This window comes from Macrotis lagotis, chromosome X, assembly GCF_037893015.1.
Source record: "Macrotis lagotis isolate mMagLag1 chromosome X, bilby.v1.9.chrom.fasta, whole genome shotgun sequence".
Taxonomy (NCBI): Eukaryota; Metazoa; Chordata; class Mammalia; order Peramelemorphia; family Peramelidae; genus Macrotis; species Macrotis lagotis.
This window is the reverse complement of record NC_133666.1, coordinates 555,996,588-556,012,366: the sequence shown is the minus strand read 5'-3', so window position 1 is coordinate 556,012,366 and position 15,779 is coordinate 555,996,588. Positions and strand designations below refer to the sequence as shown.

Below are 15,779 nucleotides of genomic sequence, written 5' to 3'. Positions count from 1 at the left end.
TTAGGAGAGATGTGAAGGTGTATGTGGGTAAGTCTCTCCTGCTAAAGGACACTAATAAGTAGCTCGATTTCTGAAGTAGAATCCAACCTTTTAAAGCACTTTAACATGCATTTGTTCATTTTATCATTGTGAGTTAAGAAAGGCAGGGACATACAATTTTATAGTTGAATAAATTAAACTACAGAGAGGTTAAATGGTTTACAAATCTCTTCACTGGCCCAGCTACAACTTCATTTTTTTTTCCAAGGATCATTTTTCCTCTATTCTTCCATCTGAAAAGTAGGTATAAACCTTACCTGTTGTCACACTTAACTATTTATGTTCCCATTTAGGTCCCTTAAATCTGTCTTTCTAGTCCTGTTAACTTTTTGACATATCTTCTTGAAGTTGTTAAATTTAATTTTCCATATGACTACCATATATCTTTATTTTCTCCATTAAAATGTAATGTTTCTTAAAGGTAGCAATAATCTTGATTTTCTAAAGCACAAATTCCTCTATATCACCTCATCTCATCTTCCCCTTAATAAACTCCAGTGGTTCCTTATTGCCTTTTAGGATCAAACACCAAATTCATTGCTTAGTGTTGTTAAAATACTTTGAAGACACCCTGTTGCCTAGAGCTAAGGCCTAGTAAGTAGGCAGTGCCCAACAGCAATCCTTTGGGCTCTGGATGATCTCACACTCTGGCAAAGTGTATAACTCTGGTTTAGTACCAGGTGTTCACTGAAGGGTTTATGATTATAGCTCCCAGGGAGCAGATAGCCAAAATCTATCTCTTGACATGCTCACAATCTCTGTTCCTTTAAACTATCAAATGAACTGAACCAGAGTCCATATTCTTGTTCTAGTCTGGTTCTGTACCCTACTGAATCCCGACCCCCAGGATTTAAGAAAATCCACTTAAGAACTGTTCCCCACACATGCTCCTGCCATGGAACAGCAACTCAAAATTTAAAAATGATTATGTCATGGTCCAGCCTACTTGTGATTTTTAGATATATAAACTCTGCCTGGCCCTCAAAGTAAGATGAGCCTTCCTTCTCAGAAAGACTACTTGCATTGCTTTCCTCACTTTCAAATTACATTTTTGATCCCTGACTCCCTTGTCTCTACTAGCCTGCTCTGCTATTCAGTTTAAAGGCCATTTCTAATTGGGGTGACATTATTTAAAATCCTTCATATCTTAAGTCTCCCTCCTTTCTCTCCTATACTTTTTCCCCCTGACATATATTCTTCAGTGTAGGGACACTGGCTTCTTGGTTGTTCCATGAATGAGATACTTGAACTCTCAGCTCTGGGAATTTTTTTTGGCTGTCGCCCATGCCTAGAATGCTTTCCTTCCTCAACTCACTGGCTTCCCTGGCTTCCTTTAAATCCCAGCTAAAATTCCATTTTCTACAGGAAACTTTTCCTCACCCTTTTAAATTCTGGTACCTTCCTCTGTCAATTATTTCTTATTTATCAGGCACATACCTTGCTTTGTATATATATATGTTAATGTATTTATTTGCACATCATCTCCTCCATTAGATAGTAAAGTCTTTGAGGGCAGAGATAAGTCTCTTTTTTTTTCTGAACCCATAAAATTTAGTGAAGTGCCTGGTGCAGTAAGTGAAGAGAGCCCTGGCCTTCTAACTAGGACAAAGGACAAACAATAAGCACTTGAATGTTTAAGATTAAGGCTTACCTCCCACAGGACTTATATTATCTTGCAAATTTCGAGTGCTGAATATTTTGATAGTTAAATCGGTCTATTCTAGACAACTAAGGCACTTTTACTAGGATCACTTTCAATATAATACAATTTAATTTCTCCAATTCTTTCCAAAACTAAGTTCAACATACGGGTTCCTTTTTAAAAATAGAGCTCATCTTCTGTACACAGAGTTTAAAGCATTCCATTAAAAGATGATATATATCTTCAATATCCTTTGTCAAATTTCGAGGGCCTGATATGAAACTAGAAACAATTTAGTGCCACTTTTTAAGAGACAATGTAGGCTTTTTTTTTTAACATTCTTCATTTTGAATGAGTCATTCTCTCAGAATTCATTTAGTTGTTAAAGGTGATTTAAACATCCCACATGGCCTGGGGGAAAAGGGAGCCCCCCACGAAACAGGGTTCATGAGTGCTAACTTTCGAGGGGTTCTGCAGCATGCCCCTGGGATACGATTGTTCCTCGGGGGCTTTCTAGGCAAGGATGGTGTCTCGGATTCAATGTAGCAAGTCCCCCTTACGTTACGTTCCATTATTATATTATACCACATCCCGCTGAAGCCTGGGCGTCCCAGAGGTCGCCACACAAAAGCCGGGCCTCCGGTCGCCCCAGCTTCCCACTCTCCGTGCCAGGCGTTCGACAGAACCCTGCGCTCCGGGGCGAGGCTGTCTCCCCGGCCCCCCACAAGTCCACTGCCAAGTCCCGGGGGGGGGGTATTCACGTGTACAGGGGGCAGAGCCCGGGCTTGGAAGCTGAGGGAGGCTGAGGCCGGCCCCCGCGGCCCGGCCCCCGCAGCCCGGCCCCCGCGGCCCGGCCCCCGCAGCCCGGCCCCCGCAGCCCGGCCCCCGCGGCCCGGCCCCGGCCTCGCCCGTGACCGCCGCACCCAGAGGCCTAACAAAGGGGGATGCGGGGACGGCGCCTCGGCCGCCATGGGCTCTTTCCGTCGGCCGTTTGCTCCGTCCCGCCGGCCGGCCCGCCGAGGCCGCTTCCGAGCCCGGGGCCCCTTCCCCCTCCGCCATCGTCCTCGCCGCCTCGGTCTCGGGCCCGCCCCCGCGGTCCCGGCTCCCGAGCTCCGGATTGGCGCGCGTGGCCGTCACTCCGGGCTCGGTCGGGGGCGGGCCTCCTCGCTCTCTTTTCCGAGCCTTAAAAGGTCACCAGGCGGCTCTTCCCGACCCGAGCAGGTAGAGGGGCCGCGGTGGGGGAGGGGAGAAGTGGGGGGGGGGGCTGCCCCAGGTGTACCCCGCCCGCGCCCCGCCCCGGGGAGAACACAGGGGGAGGGGCGAGGGGGCTGGCCCGCTCCTCCTCCATCCCTCCCCCCGCCGTTCCTGGGGCGCCCCCCACCCCCTCCAGCCCCAGCCCCACCCCAGATCGATCACAATGCGGGAGCGGAGGGGCCGCTCACACCACCCGCTCTCGGGGACAGTCACCACGGCCAAGGGCGGGGGTGGGGGGAGGGGGGAAGGGAAGAGGGGAGGGGGAGGGGAAAGGCAGAGTGCGGAAGGCCCCGGATGTTGCCGCCGGAGGGAGTGACCGGCGCAGGCGCTGCGGGAACTAGCGGAAGGCCGAGGTGGGGCCGCGGCTCTTCCCTCGAGCGGGGTCCGGGGAGGAGCTTCGGGGGCGCGGGGGCGGAAGAGGGAAGGGGCGCGGGAGGCGGCGAGGCAGGGCGGCGCGCCCCGCGCAGGCGCTCCCGGGAGGCAGGGTGGGGGCTGGGCGGGAGTCGGGCGCGCGCCCCCAGCCCCGCTCGTTCGCTCCCTTTCCTCGCGCGCGCGCGCCAGGGAGCGGCGGTTGCGCTTGGGCCCCGGAGCGGTGGGCACCAATCAGCGGTTGCCATAGCAGCGTTTGACGTCATCGTGCGTGTGGTGCCCCTGCTGCCGGGGCTGGTGATTGGAGGAAACCCCGTGTCTGCGGAGCGGCTGGAGCCTGTGAGCTGAGAGATATAGGGACAGAGTCTGAGCCCCGCCGCTGCCGCCGCCGCCGCCGCCGCCCAGAGCCCGCCGAGCCCCCGCCGCCGCCGCCGCCGCCGCCGCCGCCGCCGCTCCGGGCACAGGTGAGCCCCGCCGCCGAGCCCCGGCCTCCGGGGGGGAGGGCGCCCGGCCGGGCTCGGCCGCCCCGGGCTGCCCGGGCCGAGGCGGCGTCCCCTCAGGCGGAGCCGGGCCGCGCTTGCTGCCGCCCGCGGCTACGGATTTCGGCCGCGGCGGTTTTTCCGCGGCCCCGGGGCGGCCCCGCTCGCTCCCCTCCCCCTTCCCCCGGCGACGAGGGCGAGCCGCGCCCACCGCGGCCATCCCCGGGGACGCGGGTCCGGAGCCGGCGGGCGGGGGCGGGAGGGGCCCCGGGAGCGCCGCGCCGCGGGCATTGCACTGCGGCGGGGCGCAGGTGAGGCGCCCCCCGCCCCCGGCGGCGCTGCGGGGCCCGGGCCGGGCCGCACCTAGTGCGGGGCAGGGGGCGGCGGGGCTGCGGCTCTGGGTGGGGCGTGCACGCCGGGCCGGAGCCGCGGGGGGGGGCCAGGTGGGCGAGGGCCCGCGGGGGCGCAGGGCGTGCCCGCCGCCCCACCTGCTGCGGCTGCGGCGCCCGCCGGGCGTGCCCGGCCCGGGCTCCCGCGGGTCCGCGGCGGCCCGCAGCGGCGCCCCCTCCCCCTCGGGCGGGGGCGCGGGCAGCTCCTCCCTCCCGCGCTGGTTGGAGGGGGCTGAGCGCTCCGGGCCGCGGGCTGGGCTGGGTGACACGGCTCCGCCATGACAAAGAGCAGCAGGGGCTGCTGGCTGGGAGGGGTCGGGGGTGCGGGGCCCGGCCTCGAGGTCTCGTTCCACCTGGCTCCGGCCGGGCCGATGGGCGAGGCCTCGGAGAAGCAATGCCTCCAGCTCCATTTTACTTCTTGGAAGAAGCTCCACTTCCGTTGGCTCCGAGGGCTGCAGGACATTCCAAAAAAAATATTCCGCAGCCGGTTTGGGATGGAGATTTTGATAGCTAATAGAACAATCTTCATAAGTGATTAAAATCGGGCTTCTAGAAAATCTTGTCATAATGTTTGAAAATGAGAATAGTAGAAGCTGCATCAAGTGTATTTTAAATAGACCCAACAGTTTTTGTAGGTGAGCGGGGTTTTTTTTTTGAAGACTTGAAAGTCCGTTTCTTTGTGTCTGTGTAAAAATTTGATATTTAGGGATACCCATAGTTATTGGGAAGGGAGAAGATAACTGAAGTTTTATTCCATACTGAGAGAAAATTGATCTTACTAACATAAGAATTTCCCCAATCCAAAATGACTAAAATAATTTCTCTTGTCAATTTCATATAGGTGTTAAGTACAGAAAAATTATCTAGAGTAAGGTGGAAATCAAGGGTACTGTAGAATTAGGAAAGGGGACCTTAAGCAGGAAAGAGAAAAGGAACTCAATATAAATTAGAAAATGTTTTTGAATTTACCTTAGTCGTGTACATGCTTTTCATATACCTAAGGGGATCCAAACAAGTAATTTGGTATTTCTGTAGCAAATGCTAAATTAAAATTAACCTTACGCCAAAACAGATCCATATTTTTCTTAATGGAAAAAGCACTAAGAATGTAAGCAGAAATAACCTGTGTAACTTGGATATCAATCAGTATAAAAGATGGTGTGTATTTTCGGAAGGGTTTCAAATTATAAAAAATGTGGCCATTTTATAACTTGAGGTATCCTACAGACAATTAGAAGAACTGCTAAATTTTGGTTCAGAGATAAGGTTGGAAACTGCAGTTTTGAGCATTTGACTTCAGATGACAGTTCACTGTCCCTAAATGAAGACAATGTCATAGCATTGGTATTGATGAACTTTTGAAGCTTTCTGTGGTATCTAGAATCTGATTGTTGGTTCTGATCATTCTGGGTAAGAATTTTTAGATCTATTGGCAATGGGAAATTGGTATATCTTCTGGTTATTGTGCCTACTTACAGTAATATTCCTCTATTGACTTAGATTTTAATTTGTTTTAAAGTCTTTAAATGATACTCTTTTTTTTCTTCAGAACATTCAGTCATGGATAAAAATGAGCTGGTGCAGAAGGCCAAATTGGCTGAGCAGGCTGAGAGATATGATGACATGGCAGCCTGCATGAAGTCTGTAACTGAGCAAGGAGCTGAATTGTCCAATGAGGAGAGAAATCTTCTCTCTGTTGCTTACAAAAATGTCGTAGGGGCCCGAAGGTCATCTTGGAGGGTTGTTTCAAGTATTGAGCAAAAGACGGAAGGTGCTGAGAAAAAACAGCAGATGGCCCGAGAATACAGAGAGAAAATTGAGACCGAACTGAGAGATATCTGCAATGATGTCCTGGTGAGAATCAATAAATATATTCAATTTAGCTTCTCTGTGTTGTAGAAGACGTCAGATATAATAAGCTTGAACGATGCCTTTGATTTTCTGTTTTCTATAAAACTGAGTAAGATTTAAGATTCACATTTTTGTATCTTTTTTTTTATCTAGATAGAGATTACCTTTACTTAAAAGAAAATTTAAAGCTTTTGTAGCTTGTAGCAAAATTTATGCTGTCATTTTAGGTACCTGGGATAGACAAATTTGTATTTAGATAATTTAGGTATATAGTAATGGGATTTTAACGTAGAGGCTTTGTATACCTGCTTTTCCCTAGGGGTGGGGGAGGGGAATGTTAGGGGGTGAGACAGAAGTTACTGGAATTCTTGTGTATTGTGCTTTATGTCTTGTAATAGGACTCTCATTATGGATGGTAGTACCCTCCCTGGATTAGTTGATGTAATGTTAATAAAATGAGTCAGTCAAGCAGAAAACTGTCTGGCATCCAAAGTGTTGCTATTACCTTGATCATTGGTAGCTATGATAAAGATTCTTGAACACCTTGGATATGGATTTTCTGTATAGGTTACAGTAGAAACTAAAATACTTGTTTTCAACTTAATTCTAAGAAATGATGGTTTATCAAAGTGTCTTCCTGGTCTAGAGAATATGTAGAATTTGATAGAATAATCCTTATGAACCAGTTTATCATGGAGTAACACCTGGTCCAAGTTTGCTAACATTTTTAGATTCATGAGAAAGAACTAATGTTTATAACGTTTTATTGAAATTTTTTGTCTTTAATACACATGACAGAAATGATTTATGCACTGAAAAATTGATGGACCACTACCAGGAGAGTTACTTGGGTTTTTGATATATATTCAAAGCATTTGGGGCATTTAAAGGACAATTTCTATTTTTTAATACTAATGATTTGGGAATACATAGGACACTTGGAGTTGTAACTTTTTTTAAATAACTTTATATGGAGAATTACATCCTAAAATATAAGAAGAGAAAACTAAGTGTTGTCTCTGTAGATTGTTGAGGTTATAAATTTAAAAAGCTTGAAAATGAATATTCTGATTATGGTTTCAGTTTTAATTGTCTGCTAGTGTTAGTGCACACCTGTAATTTAAGAATTAGCATCATTTGATTGGAATATTTTCGTTAAAACTGAGATTTGATCATTTTCATTCTGATTATTGAAATTGATAGGCGAGATTTTTTTACTGCAGTTTTCCATAAGTCAGAATGATGTTAAAATTTGGGTAAAAGGAATCATGATAACAGTGCATGACATTTTGGTGTGTGCTACCTTTCCAGGTGGGTATTTGTAGATTGTGAGGATGATCAGTACAAAAGGTGCTGTTAAATATGTTCATCTGTATTTTCTCTATTACTCTGCTATCCAAAATGCATTCATCTTTAAACTCTTTGAACTTAACAAAAGGCTATGAGGTTTTTTGCCTTTTTAAAATTTTTTTTTTATTTATTTAAAGTAATGGGGGTTAAGAGTGACTTGCACAAGGTCACACAGCTAGGCAGTTATTAAGTGGATGAGGTCGGATTTGAACTCAGGCAGTTGCTTTGCTCTATCTACACTGAGCCACCTAGCTTCCCCTAGACTATGAGTTGTTAATTGAATTTCAGTATGTAAAATGTATCATTTGTTCTTAACAATGCTATATATTTATCTGATTTTTGAGATTGTTTTATCAGGATAGTAGAAACTTACTCCTCCCCAAAAGAAGTTTATTCAAACAGGATAGAAAAGTATATTGTTGATCTTTTCTCATTACTTATAATACTATGTCATATCTGGGAAAGGGACTCAATTCAGAGTTTAGGTTGCTTCTGATCACTGAAAATTTTTTTAGTGACCCTTCTCATCACAGGATCTGATCTTCAATACTGTCTTACACATGAAAGCCTTCAGTTAGCTGATTGTTTGTTGTCGTTTATGTTAACAGAAGTGTTATCATTTGAGATCAAGTACCCTCTTGAAATATAGTCAAAATTGAGTGAAGAGATCCTGTGTCTTTATATATTGAATAATTTAGCTGTGGGAGTCTTAATGTAAATTAAGTTGATATGATCCCTCTCTTAATTTATGGTCATAGAAGAGCAGTTTAGCATGAGTTGAAGAATCTTAGCATTCATTTGCTTTTTTTTTTATCAGTTGGCAAATGGAGAAGTATGTTTCAAAATAGTTGGCTCTCTGATTTTCCTGCAAAATGTTGAGAGCAGAAGCTCTGGGGTCTTTCTTTGAATTTCCTAGAGCTAAGTCTAGTATGTCCTTGAGGATTCATTTCTTTAAACTCATTAACCACCTGGTAGAGAATCTTGAGGGCTAGTTCAAACAGGAAAGACTTGTAAAGATTCCATTCCTAAATTTTGTTTTCTTTTCCAAATATAGCCTTGTCAATTTTCTAGATTACGAGTTTTCCTTAAGATATTTTGTCTTTTTCACACACACACACACACACACACACACACTCTAGGTGCTTTTTAAGTTTGACTAATTCAGTAAATAATGCTGTGGTCAGGTTATTTTTTTTTTAAGCCCATGAGTATTCTGTCCTTAAAAAAAAGTTTTTTTTTCTTTTCCCCATTTCTCACTTTTTGCTTGAACAACCCTTTCCTTAGGTAAAATTTCTGAATTTCTGACATAAATCATTCAAGTATGGCAACCCTTTGTACCCTTTTATGAGATTGTCACCTGTTCATGGACCTATTATTCCCAGATTCCCCTCAGCCAGAAAGACATTTGCCTTCAGGGAACTTTGTTATGCCCGTCTTCTGATTACCCATCTTCTCTTATTCATTGTAAACTATAAGCTCCTTTGTAACTTGGCATTCAAGGCCTATTACCATCCCATTTCCACTCATCTTTCCAACCTTTTCTAATTGCTTTCAAAGAATCCAGTAGAAGCCACACAATGGGGCTAAGCTCTTGCTAGCATTTCCTCACATATGCTCATGTACAGAAATATGGGATCTAAAAATGCTAAATTTGACCAAGGAGGGGTATAATTTGCAACACTCCTCAAAAACTTTAATGTAAATTTATTTAAAAGTTAGTTTTGCCCTGAGTTCCTTCTTCATCGAATTCTTCAATTCTGTTTTGTAATTTGATCATTTAATAAGTAACAAATGCATAGTCTATGAGAAGTTTGAGAAGATCTTCCTGTTCTAGTAATTGACAACTTCCAAAATGCCTTCTACCACTAGGATTAAGCAATTTCTGCTGATGTCACTTGGTTCTGAGTGTGGGGGGAGGGTTGATTAGGGAATCTGAAACAAAGGGGAGGGGTGCAGAATATAGTACAGATGGACAACAATGACTTTAATACAGTTTACCTAAGCTTTGTTGTATTTAATAGCTAAAGTTGACACTTAATTATTTGTTGGATAAAACTTGGACAACCATGAACTCTGCTTGAGCTTAGATTTGATATAAATATATGTTTCTGTATTGTTTGATTTCTTGTCACTTGAAGGAAGTTTAAGGGAAAAATGTGTGTGGCAACTCTTAAGTTGACAGTGGTAACTGGTTAATTATATATGATGTATTGAAATCAAATCTTAATTCAGATCTGCTGAGAACTGTTTTTTAATTGTGTGTTATTAACTGGGCAATGATTAGTATGTCACCATAAAGGAAGAATAGAAGAATACTGAGCCAGGGAGACAAGTCAGACCTTCAGTACAGTATATTTTAAATTACTTAAATTATATGATGTAATTATACACATTGCTTATCTCTAGTAATACAGTAATTGAAGGTTAACCATAAATACCGATTCTGAGTATGAAAGAACCCTCCTGTTATAGGAATTGACAGCCCCTCTAAGCCTAGAATACCTGCTACTACTAGAGATAAGCAATTTTTGCAGAAATCACTAGTTTTTGGCAAATCTGGGAGAGATTGTCAGAGAATGAGAATCAAAAGATGGGAATTCAGTATGTGATACAAATAGTTTGTCACCACTTAGCTTAGCCCTATCATCTGTTTTAATATTGGTGTTCAAATCCATATAAAGTATTCTGTCCCCTTATTTAAGCCCACTATTTGATTTAAAAAAACCCATCAAGAACTTGGAGGTCATTTAGTGAGTGACCACTAAATATTGGACTTGTAGCACCAAGTTATTGGGGAAAATAGACCACAGATCCATTTATCTAGTAAAGGAAGAGAGATTCATACCTTTCTAGAAAAAGAGCAAGAAATCCTGACAGTAGTTATTGTTGGAGGGGGGGGTAGGGGGACTTGTCTATTGTAAAAACTTTGTGGTCATTGTCTAGGTGTTTTTTGAATAACTCTTGCCATACATGTAAGCACTAAGTAAAAGATTGTTGAATTGAATGTCTACATATATGAGGCCAATTTTTTAAAGAGTGGGGGAGGTAACTTGGTGTAGTGAAAAATGCAGGACCTAGGTTCAATTCCTACCGTTCCACTCCACACCCCTAGTACCAAGTAAGCTACAACTTTATGGAATTCAGATTTCCTCATCTATAAAACTAGGTGGTTGAACTCTATGGATCCCTCAGAACTCTTCTACATCTTAGATTCCTGTAATTCTTCTGTGAATTTTTTTGTTTTTAGCACTTGAAATTAAGATAGCTGCTTTAATTTAGGAAGCAAGTTCTTAAGCCAAAAATCTTAGATACTCTTTATCATGCTATTTATTTTTCCCTAAGCAACATTGAAGAAATCTAGATTTTTTTCCTAACAGACTACAAGAAAACTTTTCCAACAAACCCCCCCCCCCCCCCCCCCCCCGTGATTATCTCCAATTTGTCTCATATAAGATTTAAAATCTTCTGCATAGTTGTTTGGCATGTTTTCTCTCTACTTGCATTGTGAACTCCTTTTGAGTTCAGACTGGTTTTGTCTTAATGGCCCCAATGTCCCTGATATAAGTATCTAAGTAGGTACTTTATCTCTGTATCTGAGTTTTCACTTTAGGTGCTACTATTTGCTATCCAAAAGAAAGGTCTGGAGGGTGAATTGTTTGTTTTTTGTTAGCAAGGCAAATGGGGTTAAGTGGCTTGTCCAAGGCCACACAGCTAGACAGTTATTAAGTGTCTGAGGCTGGATTTGAACTCAGGTCCTCCTGACTCCAAGGCTGGTACTCTATTCACTGCACCACCTAGCCACCCTGAGGGTGAATTGTTTTGTTTTGTTTTTAGATTTTTCAAGGCTATGTATGGTTAAGTGGCTTTGCCACTGGGCTAGGTAATTATTAAGTGTCTGAAGGGTAAATTGTTAACACCTGTCATTGTTGGTTGGGGGGAATGGTTATGTGATTTAATTGGTGGTGAGGAGTTTTGCATTGGTCACTAAGAGGTTAAAATGACTTAGACATAGTTTGTGTCAGGCAAGAATTGACTCCCAAGATTAGCCCTTTATTTTTAGAGTTGCTCACTTGTAAAATGAAAGGGTTAGAGTTAGACTAAAGGGCCACTAAGATCTCTTTTGGTCCAAATCTACACTTATACACTTTTACCCCATTTCTATTTTCCGCTTCCATCCCAAGAGGTGGATGCTTCTTGATCTTTAGGGGCCATGATTGATTATGGTACATAGGTTATTATTATTATCCCTCCTCCTACTCCACTCTCAAGTATCTCATTCACCTACAACAAAGCACTCAGTTCATCCTTTTAAGAAATGGTGTAGCTCATGATGGTGTTTATTTGCCCCAAGAGTGGCACAAGACATGATACAGTATGATAGAAGGAACACTAGCTTGAGCAAATATGGTGCAGGAGAGAAAGTTTGAGGACTTATTTCAAGTCGCAGATCTGGCACAGTCACAGAGTGTGTCCACACCTATTACAACTCTGAAAAGTAACTCTTGTGTCTCAACTTCTCCTTCAGAAAAATAATCGCCTACCTCATGTATTTTATAAGCCTTAACATGATAACTGTTGAACTTGAAGGTGTTAGATTAGAAGCTATCCAGGATGCTCTCAGGAAAACATGGAATGGCATATAAATTAATTGCATCATGAACAGTTTACACTAACAGTGATTGTATGATAATCTACTATGAATATTGAAATGATCCAAGATTAAGCTATAGGACTTTCATAGGATGATTTACATGGAAATGTGTTGTGCATGTCTACACATGTAATTCTATGTGAAATTGTTTGCTTTCCCCTTGTGGGGGAAGGGAGAGAATTAGGAACTCATTTGGGAGGGATGAATGTTAAAATTGTTTTTATGTGTAATTGGGGATAAAATATTAAATACGAATTAAAGAAAAAGATTAAACTTACAGTCCACTTCTTAACTTAATGTAATTATTAACTCCCAGGAATTCCTTGCTGTTTCTTGCACTGTTGCAATATCCTGCAGGTATTTCCATCTGCTTGAGACTTAGTATTCCAATCCATTTAGCTAGTGAAATGGTTTCTCTGAAGCACTATTTGGACCATATCTTATTCCCCCCCCCCCCTTTTTTTGATATGTTCAGTCATCTCCTATTCTTCCTATGATTTTGGAAAGGTTTGCTATTTTCTTTTTCTAGCTCATTGGGTTAAATGTCTTGTTTGGGATCGCACAGGAGTAGGTGTCTTAATCCTGGATTTGAATTTGACTCTTCCTGACTCCTAATCTAGCACTCTTATCCATTGTGCCATCTAGTTGCCCTCCAATAAACCCTAGAGTGTGGTTAGTATATTCCCTTTAGTATAAAATCCCAAAATTTCTTGTTTGGTATTCAGACCCCTTCATAACTTTGCCCCCCACCCACCCATTGATTTACTGACACTGTTCTTTCATACAAACAGCTTAGGGCATTTTCTCTGGCTGTCCCTCTCTACTTGTGTGTTGACTTCTCTGGCTTCCTATTCCAACTGAAATTCCTAGAAAAATTCTCCAGTCTCTTAACTCTAGTAACTATCCTTTAAAATATACATTTGCATGTTTTCCCCTTTGAATTTTAAACTCTTTGAGGGCAGGAATTGTTTCTTTTTTCATCTCTTTGTAGTGAGAGCTTCACCTTGCCCCAGCACAAAGTATGTGCTTAATATTTGATTAATTGCTTTTACTCTCTCCTTTACCACCTTAAATCCTTTATTTTTGTTTCAGTTTGTTTTTGCAAGGCAAATGGGGTTAAGTGACTTGCCCAAGGTCATACAGCTAGGCAATTATTAAGTGTCTGAGGCTGGATTGGGTGCTTCTGACTCCAGGGCTGGCACTCTGTCCACTGTGCCACTTAGTCATCCCTTAAATCCTTTATTATCCTCCTTTTTACTTATCTAAATTCTACTACTACTTCAAAGACACATTAATCTTTCCTTTAACTTTGTTTGGTCTTCAGTATTTGTATTGCAACATTTTTCTGTCTTTTATAGGAAATATGGTTTTTGTCTGTTAACCTAGTTCAGAGAAGTTATTGGACAGTTAAGGACTTTGTCTTGTGTCCTCTTATACTTTGCTCCTGAAGTCTAAAATCGGTGTCAGTATAGTATGGTGAACAGTTTCAGGACCTGTATTTGAATCCTAATCCTGCTTCATTTTCTCCCTAAGTCATTTTGGGCAAATTGACTCACGTCTGCACTTCCTGGATTCCCTTTCTGATAATGAAAGGATTGCTTAGAAGACCTTACAGTTCCTTATAATTCTCAGACCTACCAATGATCCTATGTTCTAATTTGAAGGATTTGGTTTAAACATTAGGTGGCAAGTTTTATGATAAAAGTTTTGTTTCTCCTTTTTATCTAGCATTTAGTAGGCATTCTATTGACATTGAAAATCTTTTCTTTCTTTGACTTAGAAGTATAGCAGGTTATTTTGATTCAGTTGTATTTTATTATATATTATTATATATTTGTGATTAAGAATTCAGTAACCCAGAGTTAGAAAAATAATTTAGCAACTCAAATTGTCCCTTTCTTTTAATAAAATTATGAGATTGCTGATTTCTTAAGAAAAATCTTAAAAACACATTGTAGGGGTGGCTAGGTGGTGCAGTGGATAGAGCACCAGCTCTGGAGTCAGGAGTGCCTGAGTTCAAATCCAGCCCCAGACACTTAATTTTATCTAGCTGTGTGGCCTTGGGCAAGCCACTTAACCCCATTGCCTAGGGAAAAAAACACATTGTAGAATTTATACACACATACATATATACATATAATCTGCAAAGGACATGTCAAGAAGCTATCTAGTCCAATTCCTTCTGTTCTACTTTTAACTTGATGTAGCATTGACAAAAAATTTCATCTTATTCCATGATTCTTAGCCTGGTGTCTATGAACTCTTTAAAAAATAATTTTCAACATAAGTGGCTTCCCTTATTAATTTTATGCATTTTACATAAGTACATTCACTCCAGTTGTTGACAACATTTTATTCTTAGACCTAGATAGATTTATAGTATGGCACAAGTTTCTAGTTAAGTCAGATGTTTAGAAATCCCAAATGGGTTTTTTTTTTTTTTGGTTCTGTTTTGTTTGGGGGTTTTTTTGCTCATTTATAATTGTGTTCTAAATGACTTTTCCTAAGCCAACCTTCAAAAGGGAGATCTACAAGATCCCATCCAACTTTAAGTTAAATCCATATGTATCATGGATAAATTAGACTTTTACAGACTACATCTGCTCTATACCTGGCATTAATACTTCATTTGATCCTCCTAACAGTTGTGAGAGATAGGATGCTATTAACCATTCCAATTTTGCAGTCGAGGAAACTAAAGTAGCCATGATTTAGCCAGGTTAACATTTGAACTCTGGTCTTTCTGATTCTCAGCCCATCACTTTATTAATTGCACCACCTAGCTGCTACTTAAGAAAATACAACTCCTATTCCTAAATATGTTCCAGGAGTTCTGGCTTTATTTCAAGGGATAGTCTCTCCTTTCTACCACACTTGGCTGCCTACCTCCCTTTAAAAAAAATTTCTCTTCTAAGTCCCATGTTTGTCTTGGACTGCTTATAATGAAATTGAACTTGAGTTTTTAAGGCTCTTTGCCTCCCCCCATTGAGTTATAGGTGTATATGTATTATTAGATATCTGAAGAACAACAGTGACAGAATTACTAGACATTGAGGGCAACTTTTTTCCTCCAACTTTTCTGCTTGAAGAATAAAAACCTTAAGAAAATTAAGTGACTTGCCTTTTAAAGTGAAGCAGATCCTGTATTCTTTGTCATGGACATTTTGAAAGTGTCTTATGAACAGTATTTTCGCTACTATTAAAAGATTTGTTAATGTTAAGTTTTGGGAGTCAGTGCTATAAAAAGTTATTAAAACTAATAATAATTAGAAGATTGAATGTTAGGAATCACTTCAGTTGAGAAATAATAGTGCCTTGCAGTAAAAGGTTTTTGTAATTCCACTCAAATATTTTATTAAAAATTTACTATTTTACTACACAACACTCTTCTAGATGCTAAGTTAGCTAAATAAAAGTGAAACTCTTGTTTTTCAGTTCATGGTTCCCATCCAGAGTGAAACCTCTTTTAGCTATGTGCCTTTTCCATTTGCTTCATAGTTGAACTTGGACAGTTTTTGTGCCCAGCTATCCCATATCCAGGCAGAAGCAGCCTTCATTGTCTTGGTTTTAAACACCCTTAAACCCAATAAGCTTGGGACTAGAATGTTATGGTTGTTGTAGATGCAACTGTACTGGTGACTTTTTCTGTGACTTAGTTTCCTTTTTTATAAAATGAGGGCATTCCTATATGACAACCTTTAATGTTCCTTTTGGGCCTGAAAATCTGGTTTTTGAGGAGTAACAGAAGCAGGAAC

The 15,779-nt window shown here is 42.0% G+C and overlaps 1 protein-coding gene across 5 annotated transcripts in view; it reads left to right on the top strand.

Moving 5' to 3' along the window:
• The first annotated feature begins 2,797 nt into the window (after positions 1-2,797).
• The window catches only part of YWHAZ (tyrosine 3-monooxygenase/tryptophan 5-monooxygenase activation protein zeta), a 40,112-nt gene continuing 27,130 nt past the window's right edge, over positions 2,798-15,779 (top strand). Inside the window, exons 1-3 of one of the 5 annotated variants that reach the window (XM_074200667.1) lie at positions 3,196-3,288; positions 3,558-3,768; positions 5,722-6,026. In XM_074200667.1, the coding sequence (XP_074056768.1) occupies positions 5,733-6,026 (294 nt within the window). In that variant the 5' untranslated portion in view covers positions 3,196-3,288; positions 3,558-3,768; positions 5,722-5,732. Of the gene's footprint in view, positions 2,903-3,195; positions 3,289-3,496; positions 3,769-4,555; positions 4,808-5,721; positions 6,027-15,779 lie in introns of those variants that run through there. The other 4 variants (XM_074200666.1, XM_074200668.1, XM_074200669.1 and 1 more) reach the window with 4 other exon arrangements.